This window comes from Rhineura floridana, chromosome 3, assembly GCF_030035675.1.
Source record: "Rhineura floridana isolate rRhiFlo1 chromosome 3, rRhiFlo1.hap2, whole genome shotgun sequence".
NCBI lineage: Eukaryota > Metazoa > Chordata > Lepidosauria > Squamata > Rhineuridae > Rhineura > Rhineura floridana.
Window position 1 is genome coordinate 36952588 of NC_084482.1, and position 26883 is coordinate 36979470.

Here is a 26883-nt window from a genome sequence, read left to right on the forward strand (position 1 = left end):
AATCTCCGGGGGGAGGGGGGAACACTGATGATTACAAGCAACAAGGTCATCCATTTGTCTTCATAACTAGCATAACCAAGTTACTCCAGTTACAGATTGCCTGGCATTGTATGTATCTAAGATCTTGGGAGTTGCTTCTTCTTTCTGGTCCCTTCTCCCTTCTCTAATCATTCATTTCAAATCAATTCTTTGTAGTTAAACATATCGTTGTGATGACCTAAGGTAAGAAAGAATGTCAAAACTTTACATTGTAATATTTACCATTTCTTTTCTTTCAGTGGCACTTGTCCAGTACAATACTAAATGGCTGAGTCCGAAGCTAATCCTTAAAAATGTTTGAATAGTAATTTGATCTGTGAGCTGCAGAACCGGCTCTTACCTCATTTGGCAAAGGGCACAGGTTCTCACTTCGGATAGCAGCCTGTGCCAAGGCAAGGTTGGGACGGAGGCAGAGCTAGCGCGGATACAGGAGCCTTTCTCATGACCTTCTTTGGGTCTGACGGCCGTCGGCCTTACTCAGCAGGTGCACCCATTTTTCACCGGGCTGCTGCAGGCTGAGTGAGTCGTGTGAATGCTGAACAGACGTCGGTGCAGGTCAGAGGCTCTCACACTGCAGTAGCAATGGAATGGGGGGGGAATCCACAACTGCTCATGTGCAGAGTATCAACATTCTTACGTGCTGCAACATTGCTACATAGCACGTCGGAATGCTGGGAACATGGCTGTATTTTCCAGAGTGTTGAAACCTGGAACATGTTTTTTTCCTGGGCTAAAATTAGAGACTTATTTCTTTCTTAGGCACCCTTCAAATGAAACCACGGTTTGATCAGGCTTTGAAACCATAGTTAAGATGAAGAGGGAATTGTTGCCCTATTGGGGTATTTGTTCTACTAATGTGTAAATTAACACATGAAGGGAAGCATGGGCGTGCTGCCAGCCTTTGCCCTCTCTTGTGCATCACCATGATTGCAGGTAGAGCCCTCCACGAGTTTGAGGCAGGGGGACGACCTGCAATTTAAATCCCTGGTTGTGCGCGGTTCAGTTGCATAGGGAGCCTCAGCAGTACACAAGACTCCCCACTGCAGACCTTTGCCCTCAAAGCCATGGAGAGCTAAACATGATAATGGCAACACATCTGAGGGGTCAAGATTTGGCAGCATGCACCCGCTTCCTTTTACACATTCATTTGTATGGAAGAAGAACAAACACCCAAATAGGGCTCTTGAGTAGGGATGGGCAAATCTCTTAGTTTCAGTTTCTCTCACATTCTAATTTTTCCAATCTTAAATTTGGTTCTCTTCGCGTGTCCACAATAGTTTGCAATTTTTAGAAAAGAAAAATCCTCATGAAAATTCATCAGCATTTTAGTGAGACTGTCTCCTGTCATACACATGTATGCTGACTACACACATATTAACAAAACAATGTTCGCTAATGTAAGTATCGTTATGCACACTTTTATCTAATATATGCATTGTTCGGGTGGCGAACTGCATCGCAAAATTCAGATAAGTGTGAATTTCAATGGATGGCTGTGTTTGGTTCGTGTATTGTTTTGGAAAGTGCAAATTAGGGGTAATTCACCTTTAAATGTGAACTGAACTGAGTTTCTCCTCCATCCCTTCTCTTGAGTTGTTTAAAACTGGAAGCAAAAACCTCTGATCTCTACCACACAGTCGCAAAAAGGGAGAAGAGTGGAAGAAGAGTGCACAAACCCAAGGAACATCTCTAGGCAGTCAGGTGCTCTTTTTCTTTTTGTACAGCCTGGTATTTCCAGCACTGTCCAGGCCACGTTCCTATGTCTGGTAACATTCTGGTGAAATGGACTCTTAAATGAGAAGAGGTGGCCAGTAGGTAGTAGGATTTGGCAAGCCAGGAGCTTGACTGTTGCTGTCAGCCTGCTGCCATAAGGGGCCTGCAAATTGAAGCCTCAAATGCCCTGAGACATGAAGGTGCATGATGAGAAGTCCTCCCACCTAATGTATTGAGGCAGGTGGCTAGTAGCAAGATGGTCATTTTGAGGGCCTATTTGGTGGTGGTTCCACCTTTACAGAATAACCTCCTCAGAGATGCTCACCTGTCACCCACATTACAGATTTTTATTCTCCCAGGCCTTTTAAATTAGAAGAAGCATATATTCTGGTGCTTTTAAATCTTGCACCAATTTATTTTCCCCTTGCTGGTTTAATGTGGTTTTAAATTGATTTATGCTACTGTGTTTATGCTGATGGGGGGGGGTATGTGTGTGTCCTATTTGTATTGTGCATTGTTGGATTTTATTGTTTCATATTGTTGAGAATATGTTTCCACTTTCCAGGGCAAAGCAGCTTCCAAGCAAAACAAAATATAAATGAGTACATTCTTACTGTTTTTAATTAATGTTTTTAAATTGTTATATTGTACATGGAAATGTTCATAAACCACCCAGAGAACTTAGAATGATGGGTGATAGATAAATGTAATTAATTAATAATGTTGTTGATGATGATGATGATTTCTGATAAATTCAAGGGACCGATCAGGTCCATACCTGCTCAGGATCATTAATACAGCAGCTATGGACATTACAAGGCCATTCATTAAAAGGGTTGAGGAATCTCCACCCCACAGGCCTCCCCATTTGACCCATAGGGCTATTTCAGCCAAGCCCACCCACCCGTTGACATCATATATGGCCCCACACCCTGTCCTCTATGGTTTAGGTCCATTCCATGTGCACTTTAATGGCTGCTACTAAAGAACTCTTTGTCATGCATAGTTTGGGCTTGACAGCCACACTTTAGGCAGAATCTCTGGTGTAACACCAGTGTAGGAACAGCATTTATGTTTGAGAGGCAAATATCTTCCACGGGGGGTAGGGGGGATGGATGAAGGCAGGAACTGGTGTTTGAATGGTGCGGCAAGAAATTTTAAAGTAGCATCCCACTACCACCGGGCAGTGAAATGGCTTGGGCCAGTGTTTGCAGACAAGTGTATGCTAGTGCTTGACGGCTTATATACATCATCCACTCTTTACAGGTTTGCTACTCTTTATGTCCCTGCCACCTGGTAAGTGGCAGCAACTCCACTGTTGGGCAGTCAGGTGTGAGGCGCCCTCCCCTCCCTGCAAGCTGCTACTGCATGTTGAGAACATGTTTGCTTCATGAAGTCTGGAACTGCCCTCAGTGAAGATACACCCAACCCACCATACTCTGCTAATGCTCATATTTATCAGCCTTCATGGATTTCCTTCCCTCCCACCCCCACCTCCTCAAATCAGTTGTTTTTCTTTTTATTTTGTGAGGCATCAAAGAATCTTCTATGGATCAGCTGCAAATAATCTTCTGAACTGCTCAGCGCAGGTTTGAGTGTTTTGTCTGATAGAAAAACTCTAAGCCAGCCTTTGCCAACCTGGTGCCCTACACATGCTTTGGACAGCAACTCTCAGCGGTCCCAGAGTTGCCATCCAAAACATCTGGAGGGCACCAGGTTGGCAAAGGCTGCTGCAAGCCCTAGCTGTTACCGGTTCTTTGTGCTGCTAACTTAAGCATTTGCACAAAGGTTTTCATTTCTTTGTCCTCATAGCTGGTTGGCCTTATCATTTATTGATGCAGCTTTTCTTTTGCATATAGCTTTGCTGCCATACAATTAGTACCACACCATGTTATTTATTAGCTAATTAAATGGCAGGCCATTCAAACACATTCTTCCTACAGATCCCAAATTATTATTGTTATTTTTAATCCCACTTCAGTATTTCTGGTCCCTGTTTATACATGATTGTAAAAACAAAAGCAATCAACAGGGCGGGAATAGCTGTGGCAGTTCTTGGGTGTTGGTTCTTTAGCAGCAACCGTTAAAGGGCTTGTGGAGTGGAGCCAAACCATTTGACTAGCCAAACAGCATTGCTTTCCTGCTTTAAATCCACCCTATTTATTTTAGTAGTATAATTGCTTAGTGTTTCTTGATGTATTATGGTGCTTTCTCTTCAGAAAGTCAGGACTCCTGTACACAGGCATGTTCTTCGTTTTTCCTAGGTTTCATGGAATTAATATAATTTGCCTCCAGGCTAAAAATAAGTATGAATGAACCTACCAAAGCACCTGTTATAATCCCCCCCAAACTCCCTCCACAAAACCCTGTGCAAATTGATGGGCTTTTAGGTTTTCCCTACATCCTTATCCACATCCTTATCAATTTATTTCATTTGTTGTAGTAGTAACAGTAGTAGATACAAGCTGAAGTACCTGTCTCTCTCCCTATAGGGACCCCCCAGGGTCCCTTTCAAGTCAGGCCACGTGCTAAAGCTAAAAGCCTCCAAAACAAGATGGGGGAAGCAGGAATGTTTGTTGCTAAAAGAGAACATAGATACAGTGAGGTCATGGGAAGAGTTGGTGAGAAATCCCAGGACAGAAACCCAGGAAACCAGCCAGAGAGGTGGCTCGACGATTAAAAAGCAAATGTGAAGAGATAGACAAACATCTCTTGGCTCAAATGATAAATGGGTCAGGAATTTCAAGTGGCATCTGCAGATACTTCGGGGTGGAGGGAATCTACAAACACTTGGAGGCGGTGGAGAAAATCATCCTTTTTTTAGAGAGAGAGAAAGGGAGTTCTAAATTTGCTTGTAATTACCATGCTTTCATATTTAAGGCACTTCATCTGTGGCTGTTCACAGATTCTGCAGAAACAGAAGTGCATTGCAGCACAGCGTTGGATGAGATGGAGAGTCCTTTGATTGTCTAGGCAATAGGGTGATTGTTCTTTCAGCACAACACTGGCTTGAAGGAGAGGGACAGTAACCCAAGCTACCCACCACTTAACAGTTTACTGGTTGCCCCATCTCAAAAAAAGGATATGAATTATGAACTGGAAGATATGCAGAAAAGACAGCCAAGATGGCCAGGGGATTGGTTTCTAACACCTTCCTTATAAGGACAGGCTGCATTGTTTAGGGGAAAAAGTGACCAAGTAATGGGGGGTATAGTAGCAGCAGCTCCAGATTTTGAGGGTTCTTGGATAAGATAGCCTCCATGGGGCCCCTCCCTCATTGAGTCTACCTCCTTGCAGCAGCAGATCCAGGGGATCTTGTTAGTGGACCTCCATGCTGGGATGTGGACCCTTGACAGATGCCCGACCATGTCAACCCTGCATAACAGAGGATTATAAAACCATACATGAAGTGGTGAACTTGATTTTTTCTCTTCCTCTCAGTATAATACTTGAATTTCCAATCGTTCTTGTAAGCAGGAGATTCAGGACAGCCAAAATAAAGTGCTCCTTCACACAACACATAATGTATGGAATTAATTTATGGAATGGTGATAGTTACTGGCTTAAACAGCTTTAAGCTCTGTTGCCTACCAAAGACTATTAGTTAAGTGGTTTACAAATGGCTGAAAAGGAAGGAAGGAAGGAAGGAAGGAAGGAAGGAAGGAAGGAAGGATTAAGTCATTCATGCAGGATAAAGCTATTAATGCTTTCTGGTCATCATGGGTTTATGGAGCCTCCAGGTTCAGAGACAGTGTACCTCTGTAAGCCAGCAACAAAAGAAGAATGCTATTGCCTTAATGACTTGCTTTTGGGTTTCTGGGAAGCATCTGGCTGTCCACTGTGGGTAACCAGATGAAGATTAGATGGACCTATGCCACTCATTGTTTGGTGCCTTCACCCAAATGGTGTCCTCACATGAAGTGTTGTACTTTTCCCTATAGAACACTTACACAGGAAGAAATAAAGAAATATACTGAAGAACACCACTGAGGTCCGAACTATACTATGTGACCTCACTCTTTAAGAATTGTGCCTACTCTTTTATAACCAGCTAGCATCAAGGGTTGTGTTTATTGGTCACTCTGTGCCCTGTTCAGTCATTCCTCCATGCATACACTAAACTCACACATGGGCAGGACCACTCCTCTGATCCTACCCCAGTGTCACTGCCCCCTCTGAGCCTTGACTTCAGGTATTGAGTGGGATGTATACCATTTCATGCACATAAATTCTCCATGTGATTGAGATCCCTAATCACACAGAGGTCCCAGTTGCATGGATCACCTATGTGTGTACAACTGTCCATCCGTGGGCATGCCTTTTCAGATGCCCCACTTAACGGGCAGGTGTTGGGGGCAGGATTATTATCCCTGAAGAAGCCTTCCCTGGACTTGGAAGATCTTGACAATATTAGACCAGTACTGAGATAAAATAAAAGGAAGATGGAAGCAATACACTGAAGAACTATATAAAAGAGATGCAAGGATGACAGATTCATTCACGGAGGAATCGTATGATGAAGAACCAGAAATTTTAAAATGTGAGATGGAAACTGCTCTTAAAATAGTTGGAAGAAACAATTCGCCAGGAATAGATGGCATACCAATAGAGTTGCTACAAGTTACTGAGACTGAATCTGTCAAAATTTTGACAAAAGTTTGTCAACAAATATGGAAAATAAAATAACGGCCCACAGACTGGAAGCGTTTAACATACATCCCAATTCCACAGAAAGGGGATCCCAGGGAATGCAGTATTTATCGAACTATTGCCTTAATATCCCATGCAAGTAAAGTAATGCTCAAGATTGTACAAAAAAGACTCTTTCCATATATAGAGCGAGAAATGCCAGATTTCCAACTGCAATGGAGGTGCCACAGCATTTGATTGTTCTGATGCGCAGCCTCTACTCTGGACAAGAGGCTACTGTAAGGACAGAATATGGAGAAACTGATTAGTTCCCCATCGGAAAGGGTGTGAGACGGGGTGTATTTTATCACCCTATTTATTTAATCTATACGCAGAACATATCATATGGAAAGCGGGATTGGACCAAGACGAAGGGGGTGTGAAAACTGGAGGGAGAAATATCAGTAATTTAAGATATGCAGACAATAGCATACTACTAGCAGAAACCAGTAATGATTTGAAATGAATGCTGATGCAAGTTAAAGAGGAAAGCACAAAAGCAGGACTAGAGCTGAACGTCAAAAAGACTAAAGTAATGACAACAAAAGATTTATGTAACTTTAAAGTCGACAATGAGGACATTGAACTTGTCAAGGATTATTAATACCTTAGCACATGGAGGGTAATAGTCAAGAAATCAGAAGGCTAGGACTGGGTAGGGCAGCTGTGAGAGAGCTAGAAAAGGTCCTTAAATGCAAAGATGTATCACTGAACACTAAAGTCAGGATCATTCAGACCATGGTATTCCCAATCTCTGTGTATGGATGTGAAAGTTGGACAATAAAAAAAGTGGATAAGAGAAAAATCAACTCATTTGAAATATGGTGTTGGAGGAGAGCTTTGTGTATACAGTAGAGCCCAGCTTTACGGCACTTTGCTTCTCGGCGCTTCACTAACGTGGCAGTTTTGAATTATGTCCATGTCCCATATGTTCGGCTCTTGTTCTGTTTTTGCGGCGATTTTGCGGCATGACGTAAATTGATGGCGCTCGATGCCCTGAGCAATGTCAGAACTCGAAAACATCCCTTTTTTAACGTACAGTTGTGCTCATGGGAGTTGTAGTTCAAAAAAGAAATGTTTCCAAGCTCTGACGACGAGCTCAGCAGCTGAGTCCGAGAAGGGCGTCCGGCACCATTTTATTGTTGAGGGAGGTGGTGGAGGACGAGCGAGCGCATGAGTGAACAAGCAGGGGGAAGAGCGACTGGGCAAGGGGGGATGAGCAAGGGAGGCGGCGGAGGGCAACTGAGTGTGCAAACAGGCAGGGGCGGAGAGAGAGCGGGCAAGGGACAAGCCAGGGAGGTGGCAGAGAGTGAGTGAGTGTGCAAACAGGCAGGGGGTAGAGTGAGTGGACAAGGGGGGATGAGCGAAGGAGGTGGCAGAGGGCAAATGAGCGGACAGGCAGGGGGGAGAACGAGCAGGCAAGGGGGGATGAGCCAGGGAGGCGGTGGAGAGTGAGCAAGTGCGCAAACAGGCAGGGGGGAGAGCAAGCGGGCAAGGGGGAGACAAGCCAGGGAGGCAGCGGAGGGCAAGTGAGCAAATGAACAGGCAGGGGGGAGAGCGAGTGGGCAAGGGGGATGAGATAGGGAGGCAGGGGTGAGCAAGCAAGTGCACGAACAGGCAGGGGGAGGGGGAGCAGGCAAGGGGGGAAGAGTGAGGGAGCTGGCGGAGGGTGAGCGAGTGAGCCAGCAAGCAAGGGGGGATGAGCGAAGGAGGTGGCAGAGGGCAAATGAGCGGACAGGCAGGGGGGAGAGCAAGCGGGCAAGGGGGGATGAGCCAGGGAGGCGGTGGAGAGTGAGCAAGTGCACGAACAGGCAGGGGGAGAACAAACGGGCAAGGGGGGACAAGCCAGGGAGGTGGCAGAGAGCGAGCGAGTGCAAGAACAGGTGGGGGGAGGGTGAGCAGGCAAGGGGGGACGAGCGAGGGAGCCAGCGGAGGGCAAGCCAGTGAGCCAGCAGGCAAGGGGGGGAAGAGCCAGGAAGGTGGCGGAGGACAAACAAGCAGGTGCGGATGGGCAGGCAGCTCCCTCCCTGCAATCCGCAGCAGGCCCTGCCACGGAAGGGGAGCACTACTCCCCCACCATAATGAGGGTGAGCGATTGGGCAAGGGGGGGACAAGCCAGGGAGACGGCAGAGGGCAAGCAAACAGGCGCAAGCGGGCGGACAGCTCCCTCCCTGCGATCCGCGGGAGGGAGCCTGCCATGGAAGGGGAGCACTACTCCCCCACCATAATGAGGGAGAGCGAGTGGGGGGGAGAGAGTGATGCATGGAAAAGCAGAACATCACTCAGCTGTTGTGGGGGGAGCTTCAGGGACCAAGTGCTGTCAGCTGGAGCTCCCCGCACTGCAGCTGATCAATCTTCCACTTTTCTGCGATTTTCACTTTATAGCAGGTGTCTAGTCCCTAACCTGCCATATAAGTGGGCCCCTACTGTACCATGGACCGCGAAAAAGACAAATAATTGGATGTTGGAACAAATTAAACCAGAACTATCACTAGAAGCTAAAATGATGAAAATGAGATTATCACACTTTGGACAGATTCACTAGAAAAGACACTAATTCTGAGAAAACAGAAGGGAGTAGAAAAAGAGGAAGGCCAAACAAGAGATGGATTGATTTCCTAAAGGAAGCTACAGAGCCGAATGTACAAGATCTGAACAGGGTGGTTTATAACAAATGCTATTGGAGGTCCCTGGTTCATAGGGTCGCCATTGTTGCTGTGTGTGTGCTAAATTTTGTTTAAGCACAGCAACAGAGAATAACAGTGGTTAGAAATGCGAGTGTGCCAGCGTGTGTGTGTGTTTACCTAAGAAAGCAGGCTTTTACCCGGCATCAGGATCACTGAGACGTAAGACTTAGTAAAATAAGAAAAGCTACTTTATTTATAGGAATACATAGTATACAGAAAGGCATACCTAGTTCTAACTAACTAACTAAGTTGGAGGTGCAACGCCCAGGCGTGGGAGTTGACCTCATGGCTAGGAGAGAGACAGCAGAGACAAAAGGGTGTCTCCTCTCTCCCGGACAGTTGGAGAAGAAAGAAATGGAAAGGGCAGAAGGAGGAGGGGCAGGTAAGCTTCCCTAAAGATGTAATAGTCTAGGCGACGGAAGGAAGTCAGTCAGAGCATCACAGGTAAAGGTAATTAAGCCTATCCATCTGGAAGACCCTAACTCTATCTCCCTTCTGGAACATAAAACAAAAGAACAAAACAGGAATTGCTCTTAGAATCATAGAATCATAGAAGAGTTGGAAGGGGCCTACAAGGCCATCGAGTCCAACCCTCTGCTCAATGCAGGAATCCAAATCAAAGCATTCCCGACAGATGGCTGTCCAGCTGCCTCTTGAATGCCTCCAGTGTCGGAGAGCCCACTACCTCTCTAGGTAATTGGTTCCATTGTTGTATGGCTCTAACAGGAAGTTTTTCCTGATGTCCAGTCGAAATCTGGCTTCCTGCAACTTTAGCCCATTATTCTGTGTCCTACACTCTGGGACGATCGAGAAAAGATCCCGGCCCTCTATGTGACAACCTTTCATGTACTTGAAGAATGCTATCATATCTCCCCTCAGTCTTCTCTTCTCCAAGCTAAACATGCCCAGTTCTTTCAGTCTCTCCTCATAGGGCTTGGTTTCCAGGCCCCTGATCATCTTTGTTGCCTCCTCTGAACCCGTTCCAGTTTGTCTGCATCCTTCTTGAAGTGCGGAGACCAGAACTGGATGTAGTATTCAAGATGAGGCCTAACCTGTGCTGAATAAAGGGGAACTAGTACTTCACGCGATTTGGAAACTATACTTCTGTTAATGCAGCCTGTATATATATATATGGCTCTTACCATACATGGAGCGAGAAATGCCAGACATCCAAGCTGGATTTAGAAAGGGAAGAGGCACCAGAGATCATATCGCAAACATACGTTGGATAATGGAATGGGGCAAAGAATTTCAGAAGAAAATCACCCTGTGCTTTATAGACTACAGCAAAGCCTTTGACTGTGTAGCTCATGAAAAACTAGGGAATGCTTTAAAAGAAATGGGGGTGCCACAGCATCTGATTTTCCTGATGCGCAACCTATACTCTGCACAAGAGGATACAGAATATGTAGATACCAATTGGTTCCCCATCGGAAAGGGTGTGAGACAGAGTTGTATTTTATCACCCTATTTGTATAATCTGTACGCAGAACATATCATACGGAAAGCGTGATTGGACCAAATGAAGGTGTGAAAATTGGAGGGAGAAACATTAATAATTTAAGATATGCAGACAATACCATACTACTAGCAGAAACCAGTAATTATTTGAAACGAATGCTGTTGAAAGTTAAAGAGGAAAGCACAAAAGCAGGACTACAGCTGAACGTCAAAAAGACTAAAGTAATGACAACAGAAGATTTATGTAATTTTAAAGTTGACAATGATGACATTGAACTTGTCAAGGATTATCAATACCTCTGCACAGTCATTAACGAAAATGGAGACAATAGTCAAGAAATCAGAAGAAGGCTAGGACTGGGTAGGGCAGTTATGAGAGAACTAGAAAAGGTCCTCAAATGCAAAGATGTATCACTGAACACCAAAGTCAGGATCGTTCAGACCATGGTATTCCTGATCTCTATGTATGGATGTGAAAGTTGGACAATGAAAAACATGGATAAGAGACAAATCAACTCCTTTGAAATATGGTGCTGGAGGAGAGCTTTGCACATACCATGCACTGCAAAAAAGAAAAATACTTGGGTGTTAGAACAAATTAAACCAGAACTATCACTAGAAGCTAAAATGATGAAACTGAGGTTATCATACTTTGGACACATCATGAGAAGACATGATTCACTAGAAAAGACAATGATGCTGGGGAAAACAGCAGGGAGTAGAAAAAGAGGAAGGTCAAACAAGAGATGGATTGATTCCATAAAGGAAGCCACAGACCTGAACTTACAAGATCTGAGCAGGGTGGTTAATGAGAGATGCTCTTGGAGGTCGCTGATTCATAGGGTCGCCATAAGTTGTAATCGACTTGAAGGTACATAACTACAACAACAACAATGCACCCTAATATAGCATTTGCCTTTTTTGCAGCCACATCACACTGTTGGCTCATATTCAGCTTTTGATCAACGACAATTCCAAGATCCTTCTCACATGTTGTACTGCTGAGCCAAGTATCCCCATCTTATAACTGTGCATTTGGTTTCTTTTTCCTAAGTGTAGAACGTTGGATTTATCCCTGTTGTATTTCATTTTGTTGTTTTCAGCCCAATGCTCCAGCCCAGCCTTTCCCAACCAGCGTGCCTCCAGATGTTGTTGGACCACAATTCCCATCTTTCCTGACCATTGGCAATGCTGGCTGAGGCTGATGGGAGTTGTAGTCCAACAACATCTGGAGGCACACTGGCTGGGAAAGGCTGCTCCAGCCCATCAAGGTCCCTTTGAATTTTCTTTCTGTCTTCCACAGTATCAGCTGTGCCCCCCAATTCTGTATCATCTGCAAATTTGATAAGCATGCTTTGTACCTCCTCATCCAAGTCGTTAATAAAAATGCTGAAGAGCACTGGGCCCAGGACCGAGCCCTGTGGTACCCCACTCGTTACTTCCACCCAGTTTGAGAAGGAACCATTGATAAGCACTCTTTCAGTACGATTCTGGAGCCAGCTGTGGATCCATCTGATAGTTGTTTCATCCGGCCCACATTTAGCTAGCTTGCTAATCAGAATATCATGGGGCACTTTGTCAAAAGCTTTGCTGAAGTTGAGATATATTATGTCCACAGCATTCCCACAGTCTACAAGGGAGGTTACCTGATCAAAAAATGAGATGAGATTAGTTTGTCAGGATTTGTTCTCCATAAATCCCTGTTGGCTCCTAGTAATCACTGCATTGCTTTTAAGGTGCTTACAGATTGATTGCTTTATAATCTGCTCCAGAATTTTTCCAGGGATTGATGTTAGGCTGACTGGTCTGTAGTTCCCTGGTTCCTCCTTCTTGCCCTTTTTGAAGATAGGGACAACATTAGCTCTCCTCCAGTCATCCAGCACTTCACCGGTCCTCCATGATTTCGCAAAGAATAATAGAGAGCGGTTCTGAGAGTTCTTCAACCAATTCCTTCAATACTCTAGGATGCAGTTTATTGGGCCCTGCTGATTTGAACTCATTCAAAGTGATTAGGTATTCCTTGACCATTTGTCTATCAATCGCAAGCTCCAATCCTGCCCCTTCTACTTCATGTTTCCCGGGAGGGTCATAGGCCCTCTTTTGGGAGAAGACTGAGCCAAAGTAGGAATTGAGCACTTCTGCCTTTTCTTTGTCATCTGTTATCATTTTGCCTTCCTCATTGAGTAGCTGTGTCACCATTTCTTTTCTCTGTCTTTTACTATGGACATACCTGAAGAAAGCTTTTTTGTTGCTTTTAGCATCCCTTGCTAGCCTCAGCTCATTCTCACCTTTAGCCTTCCTGACACCATCCCTGCAATTCCATGATACCTGCCTGTACTCTTCCTTTGTGGCCTGGCCTCCTTTCCACTTCCTGTATCTGTCCTTTTTTGTTTTAAGGTCATCTCTAAGCTTTTTGTGAAGCCACATTGGCTTCTTCTGCTGTTTCCCCCCTTTTTTCCTGTTGGAATTGCTTACCATTTCTCCTTTTCTCATTAGGGTCGCTTGCCATGGAACCATACTTACAATTGTTCTGAGTTTATTAAAATCAGCTTTCCTGAAGTCCAGGGGGCGCATATGGCTACTCTCAGCTTTCACTTCTGTTAAAATCAAGAATTCAAGTATGGTGTGGTCACTTTCCCCCAGAGTTCCCGTAACTGCCACTTCATCCACCAAATCATCTCTATTTTTATTTATTTATTTATTGAATTTCTTAGTCGCCCATCTGGCTGGCTATCCAGCCACTCTGGGCGACGTACAAAATAAATATACAAATACTATAAGCATTAAAAATCTGGAAACAAGAATAATAAAATCTAGCCCACCCCAAAAGCCTGCCTGAAGAGCCAGCTCTTCACGGCCCAACGGAAACTCATTAAGGAAGGGGCATGGCGGAGATCATTTGGGAGGGAGTTCCACAGGGTGGGGGCTACAATTGAAAAAGCCCTCTCTCTAGTCCTAACCAGTCTGGCTGTTTTGACTGATGAGAGAAGGTCTTTTGAGGCTGATCTTGTTGGACGGCATAGCTGATGATTCTGGAGTCGCTCCTTCAGATAGACTGCGCCAAAACCGTATAGGGATTTAAAGGTCAAAACCAACACCTTGAATTGGGCCCTCAAGCAACTGGTAGCCAGTGCAACTCTTTTAGCACTGGAGTTATGTGATCTCGCTGGCGGCTGCCTTTGATCAGGCACGCCGCTGCGTTCTGTACCAGTTGCAGCTTCTGGACCGTTTTCATGGGTAGCCCCACGTAGAGCGCATTACAGTAGTCTAGGCAAGAGAAGACCAGGGCATGTACCACTGATGGGAGCAGGTGATTGGGGAGGTAGGGGCGCAGTCTCCATATCAGATGGAGTCGATACAGTGCTGCTCGGCTCACAGCCGAAACCTGAGCTTCCATGGACAATTGGGAATCAAGAATGACCCCCAGGCTGCGGACCTGGTCTTTCAGGGGCAGTTGTACCCCATTGAGCACCAGGTCAACATCCCCCAACCTTCCTTTGTCTCCCACAAGCAGTACCTCAGTTTTGTCAGGGTTCAGTTTCAGCTTATTCCTTCCCATCCAGCCACTCACCGACTCCAGGCACTTGGATAGGGTTTCTACAGCCAACCTTGGTGAAGATTTAAATGAGAGATAGAGCTGTGTGTCATCTGCATATTGGTGACACTGCAGCCCAAATCTCCTAATGATAGCCCCCAGCGGCTTTATCTAGATGTTAAATAGCATCGGGGAGAGGATGGAGCCCTGCGGCACACCACAAGTGAGAGGCCAAGGGTCCGAAACCTCATCCCCCAATGCTACTCTTAGGTACCTATTAGAGAGGAAGGAATGGAACCACTGCAATACAGTGCCCCCTACGCCTAACCTGTCCAGGCGATCCAGAAGGATACCATGGTCAACGGTATCAAAAGCCACTGAGAGGTCCAGGAGGACGAGGAAGGTGCACTCACCCCTATCCAACGCTCTCCTCATATAATCCACCAAGGCGACCAAGGCTGTTTTAGTCCCATGTCCAGGTCTGAAGCCCAACTGAAATGGATCCAGATAATCCACTTTCTCCAAGTGCGCTTGCAACTGCTTTGCCACCACCCACTCAACCGCCTTGCCCAAGAATGGTAAGTTTGAGATTGGGCGAAAGTTGTTCAGATCTTGGGGATCCAAGGAGGGCTTCTTTAAAATTGGTTTTATTACTGCCTCCTTGAGAGCTGATGGCATCATGCCCTCTTCCAAGGACACATTTACCACCGCCTTAATCCCCTCTCCCAGTCTGTTCTTGCAGCTCATAATGAGCCACGATGGGCAAGGATGGAGTAAGCAGGTGGTTGGCCTTAAAGTTGAAAGCACCTTGTCCACTTCATCAGAAGGAAGAAGTTGGAACTGATTCCACATTGCTGGAGAACCACTAGCCATCTCTGGCTCACTCACTGCATCCATGGCTTACGGAATCGAACTCTTTAGATGATCGATTTTATCCGCAAAGTGCTTTGCAAATTCATCACAGGAGGTCTTAGAATGTCCCATTGGTTCCGAGGCAACTGGACCAACCAGGCTTCGGACCACTTGGAACAGCCTCCTGGGACAGCACTCTGCGGACGCAATAGAGGCAGCCAAAAAAGTCCTGTTTTGCTGCCCTTATTGCCACATGGTAGGCTGCTGCAGCTGCTCTAACCCGTGTCCGATTGTCATCAGAGCGAGATTTCCGCCACCAGCGTTCTAGCAGTCTCATCTCCTGCCTCAGAGTTTGCAGCCGTGGAGTGCCGTCTGAGTCCTATTCAGGGGGAGAGGGCGTTTAGGAGCCACCCGGTCTAATGCCCTGGTGATCGCCTCATTCCACTCCTCCACCAGGGATTTGACTGAGTGCCTGTCTGCAGGCTCCACAAAATCCCCAAGTGCATTCAGGAATCCATCAGGATCCATCAAATGCCTGGGGCGGACCATCCTAATGGGTCCTTTACCCCCACGGAGGGTGTGTGGCATCGAAAGGTCTACTCTCACCAAGTAGTGATCTGACCATGACAAGGGGGTAAAAGATGTAGCCCCCATTTTCAGATCACTCCCCTCCTCTCCCGAGGCAAATACAAGGTCAAATGCATGACCAGCTATATGGGTGGGCCCCATGGAAGTAAGGTGCAGCTCCCAGGAAGCCATGGTTTCCATGAAATCCCGAGGTGCCTCTATGAGGGTGGCCTCAGCATGTACGCTGAAATCCCCCAGCACCAGCAAATTTGGGGATTGCGCCCGCACATCTGAGACCACCTCTAGCACCTCGACAAGGGAGTCTGTCATGCAGCGGGGTGGACGGTACATGAGCAGCATCCCTAAGCTGCCCTTTGGGCCCAGCCTCCAGTACATGCAATCAACAATCTTGGTCTCATGGAGAGGAGGTCTGGTGAGAACCAGGGATCCCCAATAGATGACCGCCACTCCACCTCCCCATCTTCCGACCCTCAGCTGCTGCGCATATAGGAACCCAGCTGGGCACGTGGCCTCAAGGATGGGAGCCACGGCTTCATCCAGCCAGGTTTCCGTAATACATGCCAGGTCCACGCTCTCATCCAATATCATATCATGGATGAGGGATGTTTTTTGGGCAATGGACATGGCATTGCACAGCAGCAGCCGAAGGTCAGAACATGGAGTCCTGCATCCCCCAGCTATCTTCTGGTGTTGGGCAGGCCTGGAACAAGGGACAGATATTACACATCTCTCCCTCGTTCCTCTTACCTGACGTGGCCTGCCACTAGCACCCCACCAGCATCTGCTATCCAGCCTCATTATATCTTGGCCTCCCCCCTCCCCTCATCACTCCCCCCAATATACACATGCCCCTAACACTAGAGTCCGCAACTTAACTATTGGTTAGAATCAAGTCCAGGATAGCTGATCCTCTGGTTGCTTCTTCCACTTTCGGTAGGAGGAAGTTATCTGCAACACAAGTCAGAAACACAGGGGCCGTGTTTGGCAGAATTTGTCTCCCAACAGATATCAGGATAATTGAAATCCCCCATTACTACTACATCATGCCTCCTCGAAATATTGGCAATTGGTTTTCAAAAGTTACATTCTCGTCTTCTCCTTGATTGGGTGGTCGGTAGTAGACTCCAAGCACCACATTCCTTTTGTTACTTGCCCCATTAATTTTAATCCAGATACTCTCAGTGGAGCCACCAAGCTCACCTTCCTGTATTTCTGTGCAGGGATATACAGGAATACCCCACATTAACGTACGCAATGGGTCCAGAGTGAGTACATAAACTGAAAATATACTTAAAGTGAAGCACTACCTTTTTTCACTTGCGCCGCCACTGTGCCTCCTCTCCTTCATGTGGAGCCTCAAAGCCCCGCACTAAAGCCTCTGCTGCTGCGCTGCCGCTCCTCTCAGCTGATCGCGATCGCACCTCCCAGCTGATGTGCAGTTGCATGGTCGCGTCTCTTTCCACCCCCCACCGAAAGAACAGGCCGCAACCAAAGGTTAAGTGTCCATTCTTGGGAAGCGTACATAAACAGGGGAATGGTGCTACTGTAAGTATGTCTGTACTCGTGAGTGTCCGTAAAGTGAAGGTCCGTATAGCGGGGTATTCCTGTATATTTTTAACATATAGCGCAACTCCACCTCCCTTTTTATTCCTTCTGTTCTTCTTGAACAAGTTGTATCCTTCAATTGCTGTATTCCAGTCATGGGAGTCATCCCACCAAGTTTCAGTTATACATCAAGTCGTAATTGCCCTCCTGTATTAAGAGTTCAAGTTCGTCCTGCTTGTTTCCCATGCTCTGCGCATTAGTATACAGACATCGAAGACCATGTGATTTATGGCTTGGCTTCCTTACTACATTTTTCTGAGGGCTGTTACTGGGCCCTATTAGAGCTGATCTCTTTGGTCCCGCTACTGTGCATAAGCCTTCATCAGTCGTTACCACCAAGTTTACGTCTCCCTCCCCTTTAGGAATCAGTTTAAAGCCCTCCTGATGAACTTCTCCATGCTGTGGCCAAACACATTCTTCCCAGTCTCTTGTCTTGCTCCACTTCCAACAGCCATAAGTCGTAATCAGCTTGAAGGCACATAACACACATAGCAAATGTCCTCTTTCTGGGCAAGGTTTTTGAGAGACTGGTTGCCAATCGAATCCAGGTACTCTTGGAGGAGACAGATTTTCCAGTTCCATTTCAATCAAGATTCAGGCTTGGTTTTGGTATGGAAACTGCCATACTGTCCTGTACAATCTGAACAGGAAGAGGGAGGAAGCACCATGGCCAATAGAACAGAGAGGAGACAGGCTCCAGTGCTTCTTGAAACAAGATTTATGTTTAGCTCAATGCATGTCAGAGCCGAGACTCCTTCATCAGGAGCTGTGAACTCTTGTCAATTTCTTGCACCTGGGGAAAAAAACCCTTTATCTTGTACAGCTGAACTAAAAACAGTATTACCCAGAGAACATTATTTATTTTGGGGCAGACACAAGAAGAATTTGTTATCTTACAGCCTCATAGCTTTTTTGAAGCTGTTATTAGTTTGGAATGTGGGGTTAGTTTATATGTGGACTTGTCCAGTGATATATACTTTTTGATCTGAAGTTGCCGTCCATATCAATTTTGTAATGGTAAAATCCTTGATATTTGCAGATGTTCATGTACTTTTAAATTATATTCCTATAGTATGGGGATTAATGGCAGGACAGCAAAAGTGGATTTTGCGAGCCCTAAAATAACTGATGGTTGCTGCCACATGTGTCGCATGTTCCATAATACAGGGGCCATAGCAGAAAGCTCCTGTTTTGAGGTCACCACCCTAGGGTGTGGTATCATGAGTTGAATTTCCCCAGATGATCTAAGTGATCCTGCAGGTCTATACAGGGGAAGGTGGTCTTTCAGGTAACCTTGTTCTGACTTGTTGAGGGCTTTATAAGTTAAGAACAAAACATGGCCCAGTAGTTGATCAGCACTGCAGCCAGTGCAGTTGCACAGGTGTAATATGTGCTCCACTCAACAAGCTGGCCACAGCATTCTGCACTAGCTGCAGCTTCCAGACCAATCCCAAGGAAAGCCCCAGATAGAGCAGATTACAGAAATCCAGTTGTGATGTTACCAATGCATGAATCGTGGTGGCCAAGCTATCCAGGAAAGGCATTTGTCTGCATTTGAATGTTCCTGATCTCTATATTAGGAGAATGATGCTAAATTTATTCCTCATTTCTATCACCTTCTTCAATGTGAAAATTAGGGTGTGAATGTATTTGGATTTTTAAAAATATGTCGAATGCTTATACATATGGGTTTTGACAAGAACAAATGTGTTCAAACTTGTTAAGAAGATGCAGTCAGATGCTTCCTTGTAGCATGACAAGTTATGCAGAATATGCAAACACCTGGCAACATATATATTAGACTTTTTCTTCTCCTTCAGCAAAGAGAAGTGAGCCTGACAACCCTCTCAGATTTAATCTGGATCATCATGCAAACTTTATCTTGCCAATCAAAACAGGGCTCTGTAAAATGGAGTAATCTGTCTCTCAGAGGAAAAGGATTCAGTAGCTTGTGTCTAATTATTCTACTTTCCAGAGCAGAGAAAGATAACAGTGAGATCTGCCAGGATACACATGATCCTCTTGTCTGTCTTTTATATTGGCATGAATGAAGAGTGATTTCTATTGGAATCAGACTGCCCCAAATTCCATCAAGTTCGAAAAGCGTTTTTTTGAAGCATAGCATGCAACGTTTTTTGTTGTTTTTTTTTAAAAGGAAAATGGATCCAGTGTGCTCAAGATTCTGCCCCTCCCCTCACCCCCAAGAGGTGTTTTTGTAAAAGAATCTTGCATCAGATCTCAGACTGCCTTTTTAAGTTGGGGGTGGGGAGAGACTTTAAAGATCAGAGTCAAACTACACATTATGTGAGAGAACTATCAGATCTCCTTGTGTTTTTGCTTTTGCTTTACTGCAGTTGTGTAGGGTGTGTGTGTATTGTGTGTGTGTTTGTATGTCAGAACATTTCCTCTGAGCAGGGAAGGGAAATGGGCTCTTTAACCCTTTCCCCCTCCAAAAAAGCAACTGTTGAGCCCATTTGGAGAAAAATGGCACCTCTCCAAATCACTTTTTAAAAACTCATCAGTTTTTTTCCTTTTCATTGGTATAAAACCCATAATTTCACTATCCCCAAAGAAAAGTGAAGTGTAAATGGGAAAGAATAGAAGGAGGGAGGACAATTATGGAAGACTGTGAATGTTTAGTGTTTCACTGATGGGTTACGTCATTGTAGTGTTGACAACAATGCACTGCATAATATTTCTGTAAAACTCAAATTCACTTCTCTGCTGTCCTTCCTTTGTTACTTTTTCTTTCATTTCTCCACTCTAGATAGTTCTAAACTGCAGAACGCTGGTCGCAAGCAATCTGTCTCAAGAAGCCTGAAACATCTCTTCCATTCTTCAAACAAGTTTGTGAAGACTTTGAAAAGGTTTGTCTGATGCAATAGAATCCAAGTTATATAACTGGAGCCAGAGCTGCCCAAAGTAACCCTAGGCCTGAATTCAGGCATAGTGGTTAGTATGTTGGACTACGAGCTGGGAGACCAGGGTTTGAATCCCCACACAGGCACAGCCATAAGCTCACTGGGTGACCTTGGGCCAGTCACTGCCTCTCAGCCTCAGAGGAAGGCAATGGTAAACCACCTCTGAATACCACTTACTATGAAAACTCTATTTGTAGGGTCGCCATAAGTTGGGACTGTGACGTCCTTCCCTGGTTCTCCCTGTCAGGTTCCCACCTGCTTGTGGCTACTGCCTTTCACTAGGCACCACCAGGGACACCACCAGTCAGGACCGTCCTTTATATGGTTTCTCACTCCGCTCTAGCACAGATCTCACTAGATCCCACTGCTAGGCAGCACCACCAGTAACTTCCTGTAACCAATACTCCCAGAGACCTTGCCTCAGTCTCTCTATAGCTTGTTACTTTGTGACTGTGTGCCTATGCTGTTCCCAACCCCTTTGCATCTTTATATATAAAGCATACAACTCTGGGTTGCTCTGGATACTTGACTTGTTACAATTCCTCCCTTCACCGCTGCCACCATTAAATACAGTTTCTGTTCAGCCTTGGTAATTACCTTGCCCTCCCTTCTGGTCTGTATATTCCCCCAGCCAAGGATCAGGCCTTTGGTAAACCAAATAAGTATTTATTTACTAATAACAGGAAATAACAAGATTACTTTAGGAATGTTTCACAAGCGTATGGTTTCATATATGGTCACTCTTTATGTTTCTGTTCATATATATACTCTTTAAATATTAGCCAAATACAATGCAAACTTCCCTCAGAACTCTGCCAACCAACCCTCACCAAATGACCTCACTCCAACCAACTACTTCTCTCTCAACCGACTCCCCTATTTATACCTTCAGCCAGCCAGCCACTCAGCCAATCATCATCCAGCATACTTCAGCTTCTCACCCATGTACTCCCCCTTTCTCCTTCAGTCAATTACCATACATCAACTAATAGACCCGCACTTACCATATTTACAGATGCTTAACCTACAGGAACATCACAGGGACCGCCTTGAAGGCAGGCCATTTCCATTTTCAACGTTGAGAAAAACACTGGGAGGCAGCACAAAGCCGCATAGAACAAGGCTTCACCAGATGACATTGGGAGGCAGGGAAGCTCACTGGGAAGCAGGCATCCTCTGAGAATGCACTAGGTGTAACCTCCAGATCTTCTGGGATTGTGCAAATGTAAAAGTCAAATTAAGACTACAGTCCTAGACTCACTTCCCTGGGAGTAAGTCCCATTGAACTCAGTGGGATTTACTTCTGGGTGGTCAATGCATTTCAGAATCCTACTCTCAGGAGCACAGTCTGGGTGCCTTGCACTTACCCTGAATAATATCTCACTCATTATAAAATCTGTAGACCTAAAGATAAGTTCTCCCAAAGGGTAGAAATATAGAATTGGAAGGAATCTCAAAGGTCATCTAGTCAAACTCCTTGTCAGTATAGGGAATCCACTGTTACATCATCCTTGACAGGTGACCATCCAGCCTCTGTTTTACGACAAAGGTGTGTCCATGACCTTCTGAGGCTGTCTGCTCCACTGTTGAGCTGCTCATACTGTCAGGACCTAACGCTTAGTCAGAAATCCTTTTCTTGTAATGCGAAGCCATTGTTTTGGGTGCTACATTCTGGATTTGTTCCATCATCTTTTATGTGACAGCCGTTCACATATTTGGAGATGGCTCTGAGGTCTCCCTTTGATGAAAACTATTCACATCCAAGGGTTACTTTGCTTTGAAAATGACAGTAGAAAACTATGTGAACACCTTTTCCCTATCAAACCCAGATCTGAGATTCCTTAATATATTTGGCTGGTCCCCTGTCCCAGTATAACCTGCCTACCTCTGCCTTTGGAAGCTTCAGTCTCTGTGAATGAAAGTTATGCACGCGGCTGGATTATGTCTTCTTTCATCACCGAGAGTGTTCAGTTTGTTTTTCTTCTTCTTTGCATTTTGATAAGAGGCCGCTTCTTTCCAAAGAGCTCCCTGGGGGTCCTTCAAATTCACTAAATCCACTGATTAATGTATGTAACTAATTACAAATGTAAATATTTAAAAGGAATGAATGATATGTAAACAGTGCTGTAGATATGCTGGACAGAATGATGCTCTGTTACACGCATGCAAATCCAAAATAACCCCATTGATTCAGGTGGTCGTAACACTGAATCATATTGCCATAAATCAAGGGGTCCTAGGATTAATGTTTTCACACTGTGTTCGGGGGAACCCTTGGAAGCTTCTTAGGGGTTCCTCAATGAAAAGATCAGTAACAGCAGACGACTTTCCCTTAAAGACAGCTTGCCCATTCACAAATGATCTTCTCCTGCAATGCAGAGCCACACGGGTGTGTTGGACATATTTAGGGCTTCCAGTAAACTGAGTATGCACTCTAGAATATACCCCAGAATCTGTTTCCAATGATTCTATTGCAGATGGACATTAGACAAACCAATATGGAAAGCATAGACAAATATATATGGAAAGCGCTCTCTGAAAGTAGAAAGTCTGAAAACAAGTGCATTAATTTTGTAGCAAATGAAAAGTTGAATCAGTCCAGGTTTCATTTGTTTCAAAACGAATACCATCAGTAACAAATGGATACAAATGGATTTGTTTTTACTTTATAGGGCTGCTCATCTGACCTCCATCTGGGTGAGTCGCTGCAAGGGGGCAAGGGGCACGGCAGCAAGATCAGTATGATGCCAACACGTCGGCAGGAGTGCCAGATTGGTTCTGTGGGCACATGTGCATTGTGCTAACATTGTTGCCATGTCCCTCCCCTTCTCCATCTCAGTATGCTGCAGTGACTCAGCTGGATGACAATCAGGTGAGCCTCGCTGCAGTGACACAGCTATGGCCACCATCTTTTTTTTTCCCCTAGAATGCCCTGGACATCATCATGAGTGTTAGGAGGTGGCTGCCATTTTTCTCCAGGATACCCTGGAATGACACAATGCCAAGGGCATTCTGAGAAAATAAAATTATGTACAATAAAAGGCAGCAGCTGAAAGCAGCCCTGCTGCTAGCACTGCAGTGGCAGTGACAAAAAAAGTCAAAAGGCAGAATGAAACCAAGTATTAAAACTAAAGTAAGTAATAAAAACTAATGTGATTTGAAGAATAACACAATAATGTACTTTTAATGAATAACTAAATATATTAATCCTTTGATAACGTGATGCTTATTTGCATACCGCTGACTTATATGTCAAATCAAATATGTTCATGTTTGATTTCCAAAGGCAGAAAAGTCCAAATCATTTGCTACCACTTGTCTAAGCAGAATTTCTATGAAAACTGACATCGTGAGTTGTTTTGATTCTACAGGGAAGGCAGTTATCAACTCCAGCATTTTTGAAGCTATTTTGCAGTATTTGCTGGAATTTAGTATCTGGACGTTTCTGGGAAATTCTCCTTTCTGGGAACAACAAAGTGAATCCTGTTGCTTCAGTCAATTGCATGGCCAGATTAGACAAATGTAATAACTCACTATTGCTCTGCAGTTCTCTGGCTTTTCTCGAACAACTTTCCAATCATTTCTTTTCTCATTTCTCTCTCTCTTTTTGTTTGTTTGTTTCAGAGGACTCTATTTAGCTGTAATATTTTATTACAAAGACAATATGTTAGTAACCAATGAAGATCAGATCCCGATTGTGGAAATTGATGACTCTCACACAAGTTCCATTATGCAAGATTTTCTCTGGTTCACAAAGGTACAGTAGCAACCTGCCATGATGGATTGGGTCAATGTGTGTGGTGGGGAGGGTCTTGTTTGGGCTGATCCACACAGTCTATCCTTTATACACCAAGAGCCACGACCCCTCCTCAGCCATATGTATTTCCATGTTGTGTGAGGAAACACTGTTGTAAAATAGGGCATATCCACTGGAAGGAACCCAGGGGTAGAAATGGGATTGCCAGTGTAGAGCCAGATGGTGGACAGTTTTCCACAGCTGCTTCTCCAGCTAAAAGAAGCTGGATAGCATGTCCTTCCCTACTAAGCAGAGGACTTGATCTGACTCAGCTGGGGGAAGGAAAAGGACTGATGGACAAGAGGGTTTCCAAGGCCAGTTATGCAGTGTGGCTTGGGACCCAAGTAGAGGCAGATCCATGTGTTTTCAGTCTCAGAGTTGCTACAAATTGCTTAGAAAGTGTGTGCGTGCTGGGATCTGATTTATGGGGCAGTGGGGAGAGGAACTGAACCCTCCTCACTACCCAATGCTCCCCCCCCTCAGACTATTACTCCAGCCACCATTACCTCATCTGAGCTCACTTTCAATGTCAGAGTCATTTGGGAGGAGGGAAATGGAGAATTTCACACAATGGATTGTGGGAAGACGAGGCACAGGAGGGGAGGAGGGTTCAGCTTCCCTCACCCACATGCTCCCTTGGCTTCTTAAATTGGACCATTTCCACATAAGGGATGGAAGGATCTGTCAGTTTCTGTTCTCTCAGTTTCTCATTGTTCCAATCTTAAATTCAGTTCTCCATATTTCTACAGCAATCATAAGACCTTTTAAAATTATCATTTGTTGGGATTGTAGTAAATGTCAATTTCCAAAAGACAGCAATATTCTCAGCTCAAGCAAATAGAGATATTGCAAGATAAGGAAGAAGAATCTGAAAGAGACCTACACCATAGGCAAGATATGATTGTCCACGTTACATGTAGGGCTGCTGTGTGGTGTAGTAGTTAGGGCATCAGACTTGAACCTGGGAGACCAAGGTTCAGATCCCCATGCAGCCATGAAGCTTGCTGGGTGACCTTGGGCCAGTCACATCTCTCAACCTAACCTACCTCACAGGTTTATTGTGAAGATAAATTGGAAGGTGGGGAGCCCTGTCTATATCACCTTGAGCTCCTTGGAGGAAATGTGAGATATGAGAGAGAGAGAGAGAGAGAGAGAGAGAGAGAGAGAGAGAGAGAGCGCGAGAGAGAGGGCGAGAGAGAGAGCGAGCATGAGAGAGAGAGCGCGAGAGCGCGCGCGTTCCAGTCATGGATCTGATGCTTGTAAACTGTCCTTAGAAAATAACCTTGTTTGTTCATTGACCCTGTTTTTTGATTGATCCAGGATTTGATTGAGTGAGGTTCCCCATACTTCTAATCCTCTGGGCCTATAATGGCACAGATATCCTTGAGAGTATTTAATTGCTCAAAATACCAAATGGAAATAGACTTGGGACTGACATGAGGTACAAATTCAGAATAAAAGTGGAAAGAAAAATGTTCCAACTGCTGGCTAGACATTTGGTTCCAGATTCAAATGTACCCTCCTCCATGTCGCCCACTGGCTACACACACTGACCTTTTCTTGTTTTATGGGATGGATACACAGATTGATTGTGAAAGATTTGTGCTGCTTATGGTGGTTAGAGGCAACATCACTCAGATCAGTTATTAACAGCCATCAGCACAGCGCCACCCACAGAAATGTGAAATGAGTAGCAGCTAACCTTTTTTGGGGGAAATAAATTAACACTCACTCACTCTCTCTCCCCCTGCCCATCCACCCACCCCAATTTTGCCATGTATTTTGCAGCTGTCTTGCATGTGGGATGATATCAGGTGGCTGAGACAGAACATGTCTGTCTCTGTGTCCTCATCCACTGCACTCCAAGCCAGGCAGAAAATGCTCTCTGCAACAGCCCAGTTACAGGTTAGTAGCACTGCATACTTTTTGGGAGCAGATTTCGGGAAGTTCTTGGCCTCTGAGGGTAGGAGGCTGCCAGCTGTCATCTGCTTCACCACTTCCCATTGGCTTGTCCTCTGGGGGAGAATGATCACCTGCTGCGAAGCAAGCAGCAGAGTCTGACCCCAGCCAGAGCTAACAGGCCATCAATAAACCATGAAGTAGGAAGAAAGAAGAAGCAGAGGAATTAAATGTGACACAGCAGATAAATTGCAGGTTGCCCAGGAGTGCAGGTTGGGAAAACACATTGCATATTCACCCATGAAGATGTGCAGTTAACAGAGGTGAATGATGGTCAGCTGGTGGGCCATGAGCTGAATTAATCTGGCTCACACCCCTCTTCCCAGCTTCTGACCTGGCAGGGCCTGCACAAAAGAAAGCTCCTAGGTGACTGTGTGACAGCATTGAGGCCTCCGGGCCACCCTCTCAGCTTGTTCTTGGACAGCCACCTTCCAGATGTGCCCTGAGATTGTGTGGCTCGCCCCTTCCCTTCCCAGTGACATCATAACTGTATGGAGGCTGGTTCATTAGGGTGAATGGCCCCACCAACCTCATTCTGCCTGCCTTCTTGCAACCAGTCCAGAGAATGGCCCTGGCTATCAGTTTCTTCCTCTTTAGTCTCAATGTTGCCCTCATAGAAGTCAGCGAGGAGGATGGGAGCAAAACTAGAATTAGTTTGCTCTGCCTGTCATTGGCTCTGACTCCGCTGACTGTGGGCCTCCCTGCCTTCTGCCCTACCAGTCCCAATGGGCACCAGCCACCACTGGGAGAGACTCTGGCTCCTAATTATCTTGATGCCTAGGCCAGAGTGGATTTAAAATAAGCACCTGCAGAACCCTGTGAATAACTCAGGTCATTCTGAAATACTGGCTTGGGTCAAGGAATGGTTCTGTCACAAACATTATATGGGACTGGGAGACAGAATAGTTGTCAGCATCTAAGCCTGCAGTGGATTCTGAACATGGATTCTCCGGGAAGTCAGGTCGAGATCAGCCTTGCTCACACTGGTCTGAGCAACAAGCAGACTTTATTGCTGTGGTTTTGGTAACAGACCACCAC

General features: G+C 45.3%; 1 protein-coding gene across 1 annotated transcript in view; it reads left to right on the forward strand.

Moving 5' to 3' along the window:
• ANKFN1 (ankyrin repeat and fibronectin type III domain containing 1) overlaps window positions 1-26883 on the forward strand; it is a 275663-nt gene that overhangs the window by 202180 nt on the left and 46600 nt on the right. Inside the window, exons 10-12 of the mRNA XM_061615322.1 lie at window positions 19937-20036; window positions 23715-23847; window positions 25675-25791. Coding sequence (XP_061471306.1) covers window positions 19937-20036; window positions 23715-23847; window positions 25675-25791 — 350 coding nt within the window. The remainder of the gene's footprint in view (window positions 1-19936; window positions 20037-23714; window positions 23848-25674; window positions 25792-26883) is intronic.